General features: G+C 48.4%; 1 protein-coding gene and 1 long non-coding RNA gene across 10 annotated transcripts in view; one reads left to right on the top strand and one right to left on the bottom strand.

The window, feature by feature from the left end:
• HAPSTR1 (HUWE1 associated protein modifying stress responses) overlaps positions 1 to 17,368 on the top strand; it is a 57,899-nt gene that overhangs the window by 22,136 nt on the left and 18,395 nt on the right. For 4 of the 9 annotated variants that reach the window (XR_009349366.1, XR_009349365.1, XR_009349364.1 and 1 more), the window contains exons 4-5: positions 7,580 to 7,650; positions 8,878 to 9,140. Coding sequence is in view for 1 of the 9 variants with exons in the window: in XM_059155262.1 (XP_059011245.1) it covers positions 2,816 to 3,060 (245 nt within the window). In the remaining 8 variants the exon portion in view is untranslated. Of the gene's footprint in view, positions 1 to 2,815; positions 5,291 to 7,579; positions 7,651 to 8,877; positions 9,141 to 14,401; positions 14,708 to 17,368 lie in introns of those variants that run through there. The other 5 variants (XR_009349360.1, XR_009349359.1, XR_009349361.1 and 2 more) reach the window with 3 other exon arrangements.
• LOC131819866 (uncharacterized) lies at positions 7,303 to 9,655 on the bottom strand. The gene is made up of 3 exons (XR_009349367.1): positions 9,551 to 9,655; positions 7,546 to 7,682; positions 7,303 to 7,384 (listed from the first exon to the last, which is right to left on the bottom strand). It is a non-coding gene; the product is annotated as an uncharacterized LOC131819866 (long non-coding RNA).

The following is a 17,368-nucleotide window of genomic DNA, read 5'->3' as shown; positions in this document are numbered from 1 at the left end:
TTAACAAGAGGGCTTCTGGGGCGGGAAGGGTGGGGATTGTTGGACTTCTTTTGGTGGTTTCAAATGATAAAGGGATCCTCAGTTTTAATTATTGAAGTAGCCCAGTTTCATGCTGAAGACCCACATTTTACAGTGTAATTACCTCAGGACTTCCTGCATTATGAAACAGCTATGAAAAGATTATTGTCTAAGTTCATGGACACCTTTTAGTAGTTTGTTACGGGCTGGTAGGTTAGAAAAAAGAAAGCACAGCTCTCTCCTCAAACTGGTGGAGAGCTGGGAAAAAATTGCCAGCAATTTGGGAGTATTTGAGTTTTTTAAAACTTGATGGCAAAGAGTTAAGAGGGCCACCTGGGTTTGTTTCCAGGCATTGGAGAGGTGAATAAACCTCAGCAGCTTTGGATTTCAGTGGATTTCAAAATGGGCAGGACTTGGAAGCACTCTGCTGTTCAGAATTCAGTGACTGCTTTGTGCCAGGCACCATGTGCATTAGTTAGATAGGAAATGACCCTGTCGATAGGAAAAGACAAAGGATCCTAGTGCGCTGTATTAAGATGAGCCCGGGATGTGGCTTTTCCTTCTTTTCCTGTATGTTTAATAAACTGGTGTGGGCTGAGGAGGAAGCGTAGTACCCTTTTGGTGTTAACACTGGAGATGTCTAGCAGGCAGTTAGAAATATGGATGTGTCCTTGAGCTTAGGAGAAATGCCTGCTTCGGTGGAAAACGATGCCTTTAGGTCAGCTGAGGGGTCAAGGGCACCACTGTGGGTGACCTCAGCCTATCAGGGGCAGAAGAGAAGCCTGCAGAGGCCACTGAGGAAGGAACCGACAGGCTGGAGAACAGGAAGGAGCAGAGAGTTTCAAACAGGAGGGAAGAGGAGCCAGTGAGAGAGAGGTAGGAGAACCAGGAAAGAAGCCTCCGCTGGGAGGAGCTGCTGAAGGACTGGAGGCCTCATGGGCAGGAGCAAATGTTGGAAGGGAGGCGCAGGCCCAACCCTTGGAAGGAACCGCAGGTCCTTTGCTCTGGCAGCGCACATCCGCTCTCCAGGTGGAGCGCAGAGGGCAGGAAGGGAGGAACTAACTGTTCAGTGAAGCCTAAGGCAAGCCAGACCTTAGACGCTGTGGCCACTTCCTACTGAAATGTTGACTTTAAGAACGGGCAGGGTCACAGTGAAGGGGAAATCTTCGCTGGGGCTTGAGTTTGAGTCCCTGCTCTTGCTCACTGGCTGTGTGACCTTGGGTCGCTTGCTTAACCTTTTAATCTTGGTTTCTCATCTGTAAAAGTGGTAATCCAGATGTAGGATTATTTGGAGGATGAAATTTAAAAGTACCTAGTGCCCAACACAGGAAGTGCTCCAAGATTAGTGCCTTTGTTATATAAATGTTTTTAAAATAGACACCAGCCTTGGAACCGTGTGGAGCTACAGAGGGGCTTGTGATTGATCATCCTTTGGTCACCACTGGAGCGGGAAGACACATCTTCCACAGAAAGAACAGTGAGGGGGCTTCTGGGTACCAGGCAGGGAATTGGGTTGCAGAGTAGGATCAACCTAATGGAGGGAGACTGTTGAGGCCATGGGGCTGAGCATGCTCAGAGTATCTGCAGCGTAAGAACAGTGTGGGAGGGAGTTTATTAATAGTTTTGATGTGGTAGAAAGTAGAGAATTTTTTCTCAACTTAATGTTTAAATTTCAATCACATTTACAGGGCATATAAGATTAGGAAAAATGGGCCCCTACCAAGCCAACCTGTAAGCTTACTCTAAAATCTAAGTTCTGTTCTTTGGGAACATGGATTGTGCTAGATCCTTTTCTATAAATTCAGTCCAGCAATAACAAAATCCCCGTATGAGGCTGGCATAGCAAAGGGAAGTTCATAAGGTACAGCCACTGTTGGTGATGTTGAAGTTTTCAAATTCAACGCTGTGGTTAACGTTTCCTGCCTCCCTTGGGCCTGTCACGGGTTTATCCTGTATATTTCAGAGCAGAACATATGTTTGCCTCCTTAGCTATTCAAGAGTCTATGGAATGAGTGTCCAACGATGAGTGCTAGGTCTATTCTGGATTTAATTCAACCTTGAAAGCAGCAGGATTTTTTTTTTTTATGCCATCTTTGTGTTCCCTTCTCTGAGGGATTATATATGGTAATAAGTTAGACTGTCCAAAGGAGTGTCTACCAAATACAGTCCAGACCTTGGGTGACGATATAGCTTGATTTGTCCAAGGGCAGACTGACTTTGTACTCGATGTCCCAGCACAGTTTTTAATAATGACCCCTTTTTTGGGTTCAAGAGTGCACTGTTTTGGATGATAAATTTATAAAGTCAACTCATCTGGAGAGGTAGTTGGAAGAAGCCCACTCAGGCCTGGAGATGATTGCTTGCCTCCCCTGTGTGCACATACACACACTGGAAGGATCTGTAGGGGATGGTGACTGCATAACTAAATGGTCCTGTTTAAAAGCAAGCATCTGCTAACCTCAGCCATAAGCTACAAGTAACATACATATTGGTAGAGTAGATGGGAGGGTTTTGTGATAAATATGTACACCTAGCATGATGCTTGCAACCTGATACACTTCTAGTAATTGGTAATTACCAATATTGTAAATATTGGTAGTGTTACCAATAAAACCTCTCCTACGTCAAGAGCCCAGCGATTTGTTTTTTCCAGAAGAAAACGTAACTGCTCTCTGGTGACCCCCTTAAGAAAACAGGGAGGCCTCCTTTGACCCTATGAGACATTGAACGTAAAGTGGGTTGCTTTCGAGAGGGTTCCATAATTGAGCAACTCTAAAACCTTTTTTCTTCTTCCTAGGTCTTAGTGGTGCAATGGCTAGTATAAGCGTGCGTTCGAGTACCCCAGGCTCTCCTACACATGTAAGCAGTGGATCGAATGCTAGTCGAAGGAGAAATGGACTCCATGATGTCGATTTGAACACTTTCATATCAGAAGAAATGGCACTCCACTTGGACAATGGTGGAACTAGAAAGCGTACCTCAGCCCAGTGTGGCGATGTCATTACAGACTCACCAACCCATAAACGCAACAGAATGATCTAAACTGCAAACATTTTCACACCCACCATGCTGCTTGAAAGCCACTTGATCCTCAACATATACTATTATTGCAAAGGAAACATGAGGCCATCTTCCCTTGTTCACTGTTTAAGACAAGTGAATTCTATAGTGGTTGCCATAAAAGGAAGTTCTAGGTATTTACAGTAGATGCCTCTTGTAACTATGGCTTTCTTAAAACTATAATCCTAGCAGAGGACATCAGATACCGTGTAGTCATTAGCAAGATCATCATAGGCAAACATATATCCGTTCCAAGGCTAAAAGTGACCTTAACTGTATTTATTCTCAAAGGGAAAGGAAATATCAGATGTTTATTTGGTTATAGAATGCTCCTGCCCCCCCACCTCCCCCCTTTGGTCCATTTCCTGCTGTGTTGAGTATTTTGCTTCAACAGTATTGCCAGGTTCCTAAAATTATCTCAAACCCACGATTTGGCTTCCTTGTCAAATCTGCAGGCTTCCATTTTTTAAAAAATTATTATTATTATTATTATTATTTTTTTTTTTTTCTATGCAGCACTCTATCATGCACCTGGGCTCTCGAGTCCCAGCGTGCGACCTCTAACAATTGGACTGTGCCCTGTTTTTCGTTTTCCAAGCAGTTTCTAATTCTGGTGATTGTGTGATGTAAAGAGGTGCTATGATGGTCATGCAATTAATACTTAATATTGAATCAATACACAGAACTTTAACGGATTCACTTTGTGTGTGTTAGCGCTCTAAAAGTAGCAATACTATTAAATTGCCCCCAGACAGACCCCGTAGGCTTAAAATACTCCCGTTCTAAGACGAGTACTACTTCCCATGCAGGGTACTGTTCCTTATGGTAAATGTAAACACATAGACTGCATTCAAGGGGGACCTGAAGTAGAGAGGTCATGAAGTTGGAGGATGGGCTTCCTTTTGGGTTCAGTGTTAGCGAGAGGGAGACGGATGGTGGGGGAGGGTAGCTATTCCAGTCTCTTATGTCCTGTAGTACATTTTTCATGAATGCCCTATTTTGTGTGCAGTTTCCATTGGAATGGTGGAAGATAAAGGTCTTTTATCTGCTAATAACGTGGTCAGAACTTAAGTAGCCGTCTCCAGTCCCTCTCCCCTAACAAGTGCAGTTTGGAATCTCATTCTGGAAGAGATGGAATCGCATGGAGGCTCTCTAGATGTTAGGTAGACCTAAATAAAGGTTACGAGTAGATCCTCTGTCCCTATAAGACCTCTTGTAGCCACAATGTTTTAGAGCATGTTTGATTGTTTCCTCTTCATTTTTAATATCTTGAACTGAATGATAGTCTTTTTTAGATGAAGAACTGATGTCAGCCTGCCAGGTACTGTAATTTATTCTATCATATTATTATATTATATATCAAGTAGGACAGTGAAAATGTTTCCTTGCAAACTTGTAGTCCAGTATCAGTTAACTTCCTGTTTTTATCCTGAAAAGACCATTGCAGATCAGTGTAAGGGTTTTTTCCAGTAATTACTCACAGCACTTTGTTAAAGTTTGCAATTCCTTCAGCCATTTAATAATAATCTTTCTGTGAAGAAACTTTACTGAGTTAACCATAATCTTCATTGACTGGGTGGGAGGTGAATGGAATGTGTGAGCTGGAGTTCTGTACTCACTATAGATTTAGCCCTTATTTAAAAAAAAAAAAAGTCCATTCCGTACTAGAACCAGGAACGAAAGTGCGGTGTTTCCAAATCTTTGCAAAAGTGGATCAGTTTTTGTTTGAATATAATAGCAGGAAGAATTACAGCAATCTGTCATTTTACGTGAAACAGACAAGCCTGTGTATTATGAATACTTTTAAGCTTCCCTTTGGAATATGCCCAGAAATGCATTTGGAGTTACCTTTGTTTTTCTATCGTTGTCAATTTAGATTCTGGAATTGGCGTTTGGTGGTGTGAAGAGTTGCCCACAAGTGGCCAGAACTCCTCTTCCTAAAGGATTTTGAGATTGAGGAACAGATGTAAAACCTCCCCCATATGCCTTGGTTCTAGTTCCTCCCTCCGAGTTGAAAAACAATTTTTAAAAAAATTTTTTGTTTTTGTTTTAGTTGGTGCTCTGACGCTTAATCTCAGTACCCTTTACTCTTGATTGTCAAAATTTTGATAAAACATGTGCCATTTTCTTTGGTAAGAGAAAGCAGGTCTTATGTCTGCCAGAACACGATTTATATGCCTTATTGGCTCCATTAAACTTTTTAAAAACTTTAGCACTCGTTACTTTTTTCCACTGCATTTAATCTCAAATGCTGTTTGTCAACCTCACCGGAACCCGTTTGCCTGCTCTGTCTCATTGATCTCTCCCGCGCCCCCCTCAGCACAAGATAACCCTAAGATCTAGGAGTAGAAAGGAAAGTGATTTCTTCTCATAGGAAGACTTAGTTCTGACTGCTAGATTTTTGAAGGCTTTGATTGTGCCATTTTAGATGCAAACAAATCATGGAAGATTGAGTATTGTGTGGTACTTTTTTTTAATAACATTGATTTCCGCCCCCCCCCATGCCCTCCCCTCTTGAAAGCAGTATAGGCTGAATCTTAAAACAGTTTACTTTGGGGGGAACAGAACCTCCCTTTATCTTTTTAAGCTAGATTCTCGGATTCTTTTAGACATCATGGCTCGTTAGATCTGTCCCCGTCACCCTGACTTGGCATGAGTGGGTTGAACTCATCCTTATACCGCAGTGTTCTGAGCATGGCTGAAGCATTAAAAACTTAATTATAATGTTTAGTATTTTATAGAGCAAAGTTAATGGAAAGCATTTGGCTGAATCTAAAGACCCACAGTCAAATTCTTCAATGTGGTTTTACCCAACTGGAGTAGTGGTACACACCTTAAAATCATTCAATGAATAAATAATTTTAAAAAACCGAGAAACTATGGGGCTTGTCTGCAGTTTTGTTTTGGTCATCACATTTGAATTAACTTTTTTGAGGTAATCAAGTCCAGACTTAGAAAAGAACCAGCCCTCTGAATCCCCTGCCCCCCCCCATCACCACCCCCCCCCCCCGCCCCAGGCTATTGGAACACATTAAACTTGCCAAACTGTGTCTTTGGGCCGTTGAGGTTCCCTCCAGTCGTGAAAGTGGGGCTGGCTGCTGCTTGTGTGAGTCTGAGGGGGTGGCCAAGGCCTGAGAGAGTGGGCAACAGTTGGGAAGTGGAGGGAGCTGGGCACCTAGTTGGGAATACAGGCTGCAGAGTTACTTTTAGGAAGAGTATTATGAGTGAATCATTAAATTTTTGGCATGATTTATTTGGGTAAGATTTTATTTATTTATTTGACAGATAGCCAGAGAGGGAACACAAGCAGGGGGAGTGGGAGAGGGAGAAGCAGGCTTCCTGCCCAGCAGAGGGCCCGATGTGGGGCTTGACCCCAGGGCCCTGGGATCATGACCTGAGCCGAAGGCAGATGCCTAACGACTGAGCCACCCAGGCGCCCCCAGCATGATTTTTTGAGGGGCACGGTGACTATATTGACCTCACCCATTGCCTTTGATTCCGTAGTGCTTGTTAGAGCCTGCTGCTTCCTGAGATACACTACCTACGTGTGTCTGCTTACAAGGGTGGGGGCGTCTTCAGAGATACATTCTGGACTCTATGGGGCTGGGGAGGTGACTTGAGAGATTCTGCCAGAGAAGGCGTTGTTTATTTCTAAAGCCACAAGAAACCGAAGGTTCATCCGTTTAATTTAGTTAAAGGTGGTTGTTGTGGTCAGATGTCCTCAGGACCTGCTCCCCCTCCCTGAAAGCTGTTACCACTGTGTTAGGTGACCTGACCCCACCACCGCCAGCGCGCAGACTCCTCACCGCAGTGTTCCCATGGGGTGTGCCGTTCGACATCTGGGCGAGCAGCAGGCCCGCACCCCGAGGCTGGCCGTCCTCTCGCTCTGTGTTTGCACTGATGCATGTGATGCGCTGAGATCCAGGGTTTAACTTCTGCCACACACCGGCTCGTTCTCTGTGAAGTTCGGCAGACGGCAGCCTAGGTAGGACACCCAGTGGGTTTGGAGGGTGCAACACAGATCAGGTGGTCCTCGGGGAAAACTTGGAAGTCTCAGTGATGCTCTTCTGCATTCCTGAGACCTCTCTGTTGCGTTTGTATGGCATTAAGGCCTTGAAGAAACACTGAAAACTCCCCGAAGTCTGGCCACACGGCTGTATCTTTTCTGCATCAGGTTATATATGCTGATGACTTTAGGACCGGATGGCCCTCCCTTGTACGGATGGGCCTTTAGCTTCTCGTAATTAGCAGTGGTGCAGTAGTGAACATGATATCTGTGGGCTCCATTTCTGAAGGTAAAAGTGGTCTGTTCAAAGGAATTCATATTTAAAATATTAAAGTAAATTATTAATGGGTCCAACCAAAGGACCTTCTGCAAAGTACCGGTTAATGAAAGCATCCCCAGGGTTCTCCCTACTTCTGAGCCAGTGTCGGGAACCTGGACCATTGCAGGCAGGGTGATCTTACCATTTTCATTTGCTTTTTGCCCCCTTGTCTGAAGGAAGAATCTTTGCTCGAAATCCTGTGGATTTGAATGCTGACTCCACCACTTAACTGGGTGTGAGGACCTGGGTAAGTGTGCCTCCTTGGGCCGGTTTCATCGTCTATGAAGTAGGTATATTGGAAATAAAAAAAAAAAAAGATGTGAATCTCAATGACCTGAATTCCTTGGGGGCACTTATATCTACACCTGTAGTTTGCCTCCCTGTCAGGGGAGCCCTTGAAGCGCTCTGGGATGTGGCTGATAGTTTTTGCAATGGTACATTAAGAAAAACTAACATACATGCATTTTTGTAATTTAAATGTTAGACATTAGGGGCACCTGGGTGGCTCAGTGGGTTAAGCCTCTGCCTTCGGCTCAGGTCATGATCCCAGGGTCCTGGATCGAGCCCCGCATCGGGCTCTCTGCTCAGCGGGGAGCCTGCTTCCTCCTCTCTCTCTGCCTGCCTCTCTGCCTACTTGTGATCTCTGCCAGTCAAATAAATAAATAAAATCTTTAAAAAAAAAAATGTTAGACATTAATATGAAGGCCTGTGTAATTTGTTCTCCCCAAAGGTAAAAACTTAATGGTTTGGGTTTTTTTTTAAGATTTTATTTATTTGACAGGGAGAGATCACAAGTAGGCAGAGAGGCAGGCGGGGGTAGGGGGGGGAGAAGGCTCCCTGCTGAACAGAGAGCCTGAAATGGGGCTCGATCCCAGGACCCTGAGATCATGACCTGAGCCAAAGGCAGAGGCTTAACCCACTGAGCCACCTAGGTACCCCAAAACTGAATAGTTTTGAAGAGCAACCCTCCTAATAATTGCCTTTCATGTATGCAGCCATTACAAAATATGCAGCTTGATTGATGGTTATTTATAAATTAGTGTGGGGTAATACGCTTGGCGGGGGGACATAAGTCATTGTGGGAGATGAACTTAGAGTCTTCAGTGTTGGAAATGGACTGATTGCACCACGTCCCAGCACAGTTTAAAGCCAGAGAGATTGGTATTAAACAAACACACAGTGAAGCTTTTGTGCTGTGAGGTGGTTAGTTTTCAAAGCAGAAGTTGTCCACATGTGAGCGTGACCCTGTTTTCAGACAGACTTGAGTGCCTACCCTAGGAGAAGTCATGGGCTGGCAAGTACAGGAGGCCTTGCCTCGCTGGGTCTGAGTCCTCGGGTGGGGGGAGGGGGGCCCGCAGCACACCCTTTGAACCCAGGTTGAGGGGGTGTTTGCTTTGCAGAGGCTCTTGGTGCAGACCTCTGGCACACCACGAGTGTACCTGTTGGTGAGGGCTGTGGCTTTCCTTCGTTTTAGGTTGGGGTTGTGCCACTGTGAGCTGCCAGCAGTGTTTAGGGCTCCCGATCACGTACAGACCTGCCTCTGAGAGCTTAAAGGAGTCTTAGGTTGGATCCAGCTTCCGCAGTGGGCAGGCCTAGCAGGCTGAGAGCAGTCCTGCAGCTGATGGAGAAAGAAGGCTCCGGTCCTCGGGGCAGTCTGCCGCCACCGTTCTCTGGGCTGCTCTCAGCCACCTGGGCCAGTGGACTCCTCACCCTGATGTCCTCCAGAAACCCACCAAGGTATGTGCCACGCTAGCTTTGAGATTTGAGAGGAGAGTCTTAAACCATTGATAACTCCTTGGGGGTATTAATGCCAGGGCTGAGATACCTTCGGGGGACAGGGGAGCCCCTACCAGTGGTCCCTGGGTGCCGGGGGAGGAGGTTGATGGCTTCCCCCAGCTCTTCCCCAAAAGCCAGTCTTGTAACCACCGTGGCAGGGATGGTTTCAAGGTGAATCTAGAAATTGGTAACTTCCAGGAAACTCAGGGGAACATGAACACAGGGCCTCATGCTTGTGTACACTTGGATCTGGCATATTAAGGCTCGACTCTTGCCCATCTCAGTGTTTGTCAGATGTGCTGGACTGCGAGCCACAGTAAGAATGATCTGTGGCCACCGAGACCCGAGTGCGGAGATAAATGCATACTCACTGTGTACTAAGAGCTGAGCAGTTCCTCCCTCTGTGTGTGCACGCCACTCTGGTCTCTTGCTGCTCACAAGACGGATTGCTCTTTGTGGTCCTATGGCATCGATTTCACCACCAGATCGGAAACCCAGGCTCCCTGGGCTCCGTGGCTGGCCCAGACAGTTCTTGAAGGAACGAGTGGGTAAAAGGTGGCTTGAAATTTCCTAGGTTTTCATGAAAAGTCCCTCATTTCTCCTCTTGGGCTTTCACGGTGTGTTGAGAAGCAGGGTGTGGTTGGTGAAGAAAGAGCTCGACCCTGGGGGTCTGTGAGGTGGAGGCGGCCCCCACCATGAGGGGTGGGAGGGACGGTGCCTCCCGTGACAGCTGATGAGCACACGCCTGTTAGCTGCCATCCTCTGTTCCCTCGTCAGAGTCTAGGAGGGATCACCCCGGGGTTCTCCATGAGCCTGCAGCCTCTGTGTCTCCCGTTTCCTCTCTCCCCTCAGATGGCACAGTTCTCAGGCTGCCTGCACGTCAAGAGTCCGCCGTGCTCAGGCAAGCTAGATGGTTCTCCCTGGGGTGGGCCGCAGGCGCCAGCATTTTCTAAGCCCCTCCAGCTGAGGATCCCTGTGCAAGCGCCTAGGCGCGTCCTGCAGAAAATGTAGAAGGGAATGTTGCTTTGGCCCTTTCCAGACTGTTTCCTAGGCAGGTGGCCAGTGTCACTGGACTCTGCCATCGCGGAGGCTGAGGGCAGCTGGTGCCGTCAGAGTACTCTGGCCCTCCCCTTGGGCGCTGCCTGCCCATCCACCTTCAGTCCCGCAGGCTTGGAGGAAGTCTGGACTTGAGCGGGTTCCTCCGGGGCAGGGTGCTTTCCTGGGCTTGGCAGGAGGAAGTTTGCACCCACAAGCCTTCAGGGTGTGGTGAATCATGGCTCACCAGGAGTGGCCCAACAGGTGTGCCCCCAGGACGCCTCTCCTGCACCTGCTTGGGAATAGGTCACCTCGGGAGGGGTTTAATACAGATTCCTGGGTGCTCCACCCACATACGCCAATGCAAAGGTTGGGAGTGGGGACAGGGTATCTGGAGAAGAACACAAAAATGGATCCTAAGTCCTGCCACCTGGTTACGTCTGTTTACATTTTAAAGATGACATTGATAGTAGTGCATGTCGGGGGAAGATCACACAGGAAGGTCCCAGGTGAGGAGTCTTCCTCTCCTGAGTGGCTTCCTGGGTGCCCGCGTGTGGCCTGCAGTAGAGCGGGGAGCTGGGCTGTTGCACCATCTCAACCTGGAACCCAGGGACCAGTCCCTGCCCCAGGATCACCGGGTGGGGTGCGCCCACCACACCCCAAGTCTCCCTGCCTTGTCTCGAGGTACTGGGGGTCTTTTATAAAACATGGCTCTGTGTGTGCCTGTGTATATGTATACCTGAAAAACAGTATACGGAAGGGGTCTCAAGACGCCCCAGACCGCACTCGGTACCTCTTTCCCGCCTGGGCAGGTGTGCCCTGACGTTGTGCCCTGACTGTTGCTTGTGGAACATCACCCTTCTCCCATTTCCCAGATCAAGAGCTGAGGCTTCGGTGACTGGCTTTGTGGCCGCTGACCCGTGCGAGGCCTGGAGCCTCGTGCTTCCTGTGTCACCCATCTTGGCTAGTTCATGAGCCCCCCTGCCTCAGTTCCCCCATCTATAAAGAAGGTTGTGAGGATGAAGTGAGGTAATGCCTAAAATGGGAGGGTCCCCAGCACTGTGGCCATGAGTGTGCTCTCCGTTCCTTCATGGGGGAGGTGAAGTGATCTCTCAAGACCGGCAAGTGGTGGTGGGCTGGAAGCTGTCCCCAGCGAGGGGAGAGCACTCTGGGGGAGGAGTGGGGTGCGCAGAGGTCAGCGGACAGGTTAGGTGCAGCGAGTGTCATAAGGAACGGTTTAGGTGACACTCCCGGGTTCGGTCCGGACCCACCTCCCAAGGGCAGGAACTGTCTCTTCCCAGTGGCGCATGGCCTTGACCTCGACCTCAACACAGGAGCAGGTGGGCTCCTGAGGAGCTGCCTGGGACCTGACAACCCAAAGAAATCCCACGTTAAGTTAGCTCCCAGGCAGGGTTGCCTCCCTCCGTCCACCACGTGGGTTTCACTCCAGCGGTGGAAGCCAGAGCGTCGACAGATGTTCCCGACATGGGTAACTGGCCTGCAGGGCACCAGACCAGTGACTGCAGTCCTGCACGGCTCCCAGCAGGCTGGGAGGCCCCAAAGGGATGGGGGGGGGGGGGGTGGCGGGGAGGTGGTCAGTTGTTTCCAGGGTGCTGACTGGCCACTTCTGAGGCCAGGGAGGAGGGACCAAGCTTGGGCCACAGGCCCTGGCATTCCTGCTGGTGTTCTCAGTGGGTACCAGCAGCGAGGATTTCCCGTCCTGGGCGTGACCTGGCAGGGCCCAGTGTCCACCCCACTGGAACCTTCTCCCGTAGAGGCCTCTCCCTCCTTTTAAAATTTACTCGATTCAGGGGCTCTATCAGATGCAGTTCTCTGATTTACGTCAGCCCCCAAGCTGCCCTTCTGCCCACTTTTTGAAAAGGCTGTCTGTCCCCTTCTTTTTTAAAGATTTTATTTATTTGACAGACAAGAGATCACAAGCAGGCAGAGAGGCAGGCAGAGGTAGAGGGAGAAGCAGGCTCCCCGCTGAGTGGAGAGCCTGACGAGGGGCTCGATCCCAGGACCCTGGGATCATGACCTGAGCTGAAGGCAGAGGCTTTAACCCACTGAGCCACCCAGGCGCCCCTGTCTGTCCCCTTCTTTTCTGTTTATCTTCTGTGTCCCCTCCTGGGAGAGCCCTTCTGACCCTCCACTCCTGCACTGTTCTCTCTGCTCCTTGTTTCTCGTCATGTCTGCTTTTGTTTGGCGTCTCCCTGTCTTCCCTGGAGGCTGTGTACGTTCACTTGAGCCTGTCCCCCTGCCCCTCACAGGAGCAGACAGTTTGTAGTGGTTGGAAGGACGAGGGCCTCTCCACCGAAAGGGTCAGGGAGTGGCCAAGCCAGGATCCTAATCCAGATCTGTACCCCTTGCCCCCCGCCCCGTCCTGTAGGAGGCACTGGGTTCAAATTCATAAGGACTAGGGAGTGTGGGGTGGTAGGACTCAGGGCAGGTTCCTTAACCTGAGCCTGAGTTTGCTCTCCTGGAAAGTAGGGATGACAAAGGTGACCGCCTTGCAGTGTTGTGAGAATCTATAAATCCTGTCGCGTGCTCTTGGTATGGGTTCCACAAACCCTGGTGTTGGGGTTCTGGCTAGTGACCAAAAAAGAGACGGCTGTGGGACCTCCTGCCTAACCCCAGTCAACTCGGGTGACCTCAGAGACCTTTTGTCACTTGTGCGCCAGCCAGCAATGCAAGCAGATGCCGAAATCTTGTCCCACTTCCCTGGGAGCCAAGCACCCTACGAAGGCCCGACCCCCACTGGGGAACCTGTGGTTGCCCTTGAATGTCTCCCTAAGGCCAGGAGCCCTGCATTCTCCTGCTGTGACTCACTTCCTGTTTGGGCCAGGAATTTGGAAGCCGGGAAGGAGCTCAGAGAGCTCCATGGGAACGGCTGGGCCCGCCCACCAGAGCCTTAAAGGGACAGCTGTCCCCGCCCAGGGCTTGTGGGGGTAGGGGTGGTCCCCCGGTAAGGGGGGGGCACGTTGACGAAGTTAGGATATGAACCCAGGGGGTCTGCTGCCAGATCCCACAGCCGCCACCTTGTCCCCTAAGGAACCTCCCCACCCCACTTGTGCCGTGCCCAATCCAGTTGTTGTGCCAGTTTGGAAAGGACCCACACTGCCAACACCTTACTGTCTTGTCCTTTGTTGCACGTCCTATCAAGCTGGGTAACCATATCCCAGACTGATGGCGAAAATCCCATGAGATCCTGTTTGCCGGGGACAGCACACATAGACGCGGGTGGGGACAGATAAGTGATTGGGGCCAGCAGCCCAGAGACAACAGTGGGTTGCAGGGCGCATGTCCCCTTCAGTGCCTGTGCTCAAATTCATGTGTTTGGTCCAACAGAGCACCTGGGGGTGGGGCTGACCTTGGCCTAACTTGGGTCAGGACCTCGGGAGAATGCTTGGGTGGATGCTTTCCTAGGCTCCTTCAGAAGCCCCTGTCCGGTTCTCTGGGCCTCACCTTGACCACTTGTAAAATGGACCCTCTCCCCGGTTCTGGCTTTGGGATCTGGGACACTCGGCCATCAGTGGGCTGTAACTTGCAGATACTTGTCCTCAGGGCTCAGACACTGCTCCCCCAACCTCCACCTCCCTCCCACTCCTAAGCTGTACCACATGGGGTGCTGGCAGTGCCCTTGGCCTGGCCATCCTTGGTTCTTGTTGTGGCTGTAGTTCTTCTGCTAGCCTTTGGTAGAAGATGTCTGTGGCTGTGGACAAAGCAGGCTCTGGCTTCTCAGTGTGCAGCTAGCTGGGGACCAGACAGACAGGAATGGACCTGCCAATCCTACAGGAATTTATGTAGTGGGCAACAGGAAAGGGGCCAGGCATCCTCCTAGTCCCATTTCTCAACGGTCTCTTGTAAGGTTATGGCACAACCCCTGAGGCATGTGTGTCCCAGCCTCTTTTGCCAGTGGAGAAGCTAGGGCTCAGAGAGGTTGAGTGACTTGTCTGGGAGATGCCCAGCTGTGACTCAGACACAGGGTTGCGTTTCTCTAAAAAGTCTGGACTCTTCTCCTGTGTGACTTTCCGTACCTGAAACAGGCACGATCCTTCTTTTCCCTGGAACTTGGGGGTACAGCGGGCAGCATGACGCTGACATCATTTTGTGTGTCTAACTTTTTTTTTTTTTTTTTTTTTGACGACTCTGGTCAAATGGTGGTGTTTTGTGGTCTCAACATCAAGAGAGATAAACCGCGTCTTTTCCCAAGCAGTCATGCTTTTTCTGTATTGTAAGAATGAAATTCTTTATCAAGGTGGCTGGTTCAGGATCCTAGAAGCACACTACTCAGAGAAACAGGACACCACCGGAGGACTAACCTGAGTAACACTGATGGACAGTCTCTGTGTGGAGACCACCTGGGTTTGAATCCCAGTTCTGCTGACGAGCTGTGTGACCTTGAGCAGAGCCTCTCAGTCTCTTCCTCTGTAAGATGTGCAGAAGGATAGTCTCTCTTCCACGTTCTTAGGAGGCTTACATGAGTTTAACGAGTGAGTATTTGTAAACTTCTTAGGCTAGTGTTTGCCATATAGTTCATACAGACCTTGACACTGGTAGTCAGTCTTCTTTCTGGGCCCGGAGTCCAAAAAACTACAGGCCGAGGGCCAAATCCATCCCACTGGCTGGTTTTCTCCCTAAGCTCCATTTAGACTTGTCTGTTCACATTATTGTCCTGGGCTGTTTTGGCGCCTCAACGGCAAGAGCTGAAGAGTTGCAACAGACACCTTACAGGTCACAGAGCCAAAAATACGGACTGTCCTATCCTTTACAGGAAGCACTTGGCTGCCCTCCTCTCCCAGAGCACGTCCTGTGATGTAAAACAGTAGATGGGCTCGTGGTGTAGGCATTTGTCTAGCTGTCTGCTCCTCGTCACATTAAATCAAGGACCCCCTCCCTCCTCGGTGCACGTGGCTCTGCCATACCTTCCTATCAGTCTCTGCGATGTCACTTACTTTATTTTGTTTGGAGTCTGTTGCAAAATGCGTTGCAGTGCACTTTTACTTTTTATTTTTTAAAGATTTTATTTATTTGACAGATCACAAATAGGCAAGAGAGGCAAGTGGGGTGGGGGTGGGGAGCAGGCTCCCCGCTGAGCAGAGAGCCCGATTCGATTCAATTCGGGGTTTGATCCCAGGGCCCTGAGATCATGACCTGAGCCAAAGGCAGAGGCTTAACCCATTGAACCACCCAGGCGCCCCTGCAGTGCACATCTTTTGTGCTCATGTGGGAGATTTCTAGATATCAAGAAGTGGACATTCTGGGTCAAAAGCATTGATAACATCTAAAAGTTTCTACTCCCAGGGTGCCTGGCTGTCTCTGTTGGAGGAACGTGAGACTCTTGGTCTTGGGTTGTGAGTATGAACCCCATGTGGGGTGTAGGGATTATTTAAATAAGTAAAAAGTTAAGAAAAAAAGGAAAGTTTATGATGGAGACTCTACGGTTATCTTCCCAGAAGGCCAGTTTTTACTACCTCTGGCTTTGTCTAAAAGTACCCATTTCCCCCCTCTCCACCCTGGAGGGCTGATTCTTTTCAAATTAACTTACAGTTGTGGTTTATAGCTCTAATAAAAGCCCCAAAGGATTTTTGGAAATGGGTCAGAAGTATTTAAGTTCAGTCAAAAGAATTTACAGTTGAGAATAGCTAAAGAAATTTTGAAATAAAAAATTAAAACAAAAAAGTAGTAATAAGTAGAAGATAGTAGCACCGGTAGTAAGACAGGATAGAACGCTCCAAAAAATACTCTTGTTTATAGAAGAACTTGATACTCCAGCAGGAAATAGCACAAAATGAGGGGATGGATCAGTCAACAGATGACATCAGGAACATTGACTGTTTGGAGGGAAGGTTTTTGTTAAGAGTATCACTTCACGCTCCCAGATATATGGACAGATTATAATGAGCTAAATGTTAAGACATGCTCAGCAGGGAGCCTGCTGCTCCCACTCCCACTTCCCCTGCGTGTGTTCCCTCTTTCTCTGTCTCTCTCTGTCAAATGAATATTTAAGCAATTAAAAGCTGAGGGAACATATATGTGAATATTTAGCTTTGTAAGTGTAAAGGTACTGGGACATTTTTGTGTGTGTGTGTGACAGTATTTTTAAACAAACAACTTGAGGGTGCCTGGGTCGTTTGGTGAAGCATCCGACTTCAGCTCAGGTCATAATCTCAGGGTCCTGGGATCCAGCCCCACATCAGGCTTCCTGCCCAGCTGGAAGTCTGTTTGTTCCTCTGCCCACCCCCTCCCTGCTCACGCTCTCTCTCAAATAAATAAAATCTTTAAAGAAAACAGTTAAAAATAAAATCTTGATTATAAGAGTAATCGATTATAAGTGTAAAAACGACCGATATAAACAAACTTGAAAAAGAGACCATGACAGTTATGGCAAATCTAATGTATGTATATATCTCTGTCGACATACACATGTGCACACGCACATACCTGAATAAGAGAGTAAAACACCTAAAAGGAAAAATGAACAAAAAGTGCGAATATGGAGTTTCCAGAAGCAGAAATACAAATGAGCAATCAACATCTGAATCCCAAGTTCAGCCTTACTTTGTGAAATTCAGATTTGAAAAGGAGATTCTGTGGGGTTTTTTTGTTTTTGTTTTTGTTTTTAAAGATATCTATCTATTTGGCAGAGAGAGCACAAGTAGGCAAAGCGGGAGGCAGAGGGAGAAGCAGCCTTCCCTCTGAGCAGGGAGCCTGATGCAGGACTCCATCCCAGGACCCTGGGATCATGACCTGAGCTGAAGGCAGATGCTTAACCGACTGAGCCACCCAGGCGCCCCAAAACTGTGGTTGGAATAAGTTTCTGAGAAGCTCCGTTGCTACTACCCAGCACCAGGAAGTCTGAGATGATGTACCTGCAGCACACGCTACTCCTAACAGGACAGCCTGCCTGCCACACGTTGAAAATTCAGTTGGCCACATACAGGAAGATCTCTAAAGACAGTCATTGTTTCCTACCCTCTAATTCCAGTTTCGAAGCATTAATCCTAGTGGGGCAATAATCAAGAGTTGTGGAAGGCAGTCCTTTAGCAACAATACAAAGTGTAGTACTTGGAGTAACAAGACAGCGTAAACCCAATGCTAGGAGACTGATCAAACATGCCAATTTCACTAGGTGGGTAAGCCTTGGTAAAGCA

This window comes from Mustela lutreola, chromosome 17 (assembly GCF_030435805.1).
Source record: "Mustela lutreola isolate mMusLut2 chromosome 17, mMusLut2.pri, whole genome shotgun sequence".
Taxonomy (NCBI): Eukaryota; Metazoa; Chordata; class Mammalia; order Carnivora; family Mustelidae; genus Mustela; species Mustela lutreola.
Note: the sequence above shows the minus strand (reverse complement) of the source record. Positions and strands in the feature narration are given on the sequence as shown.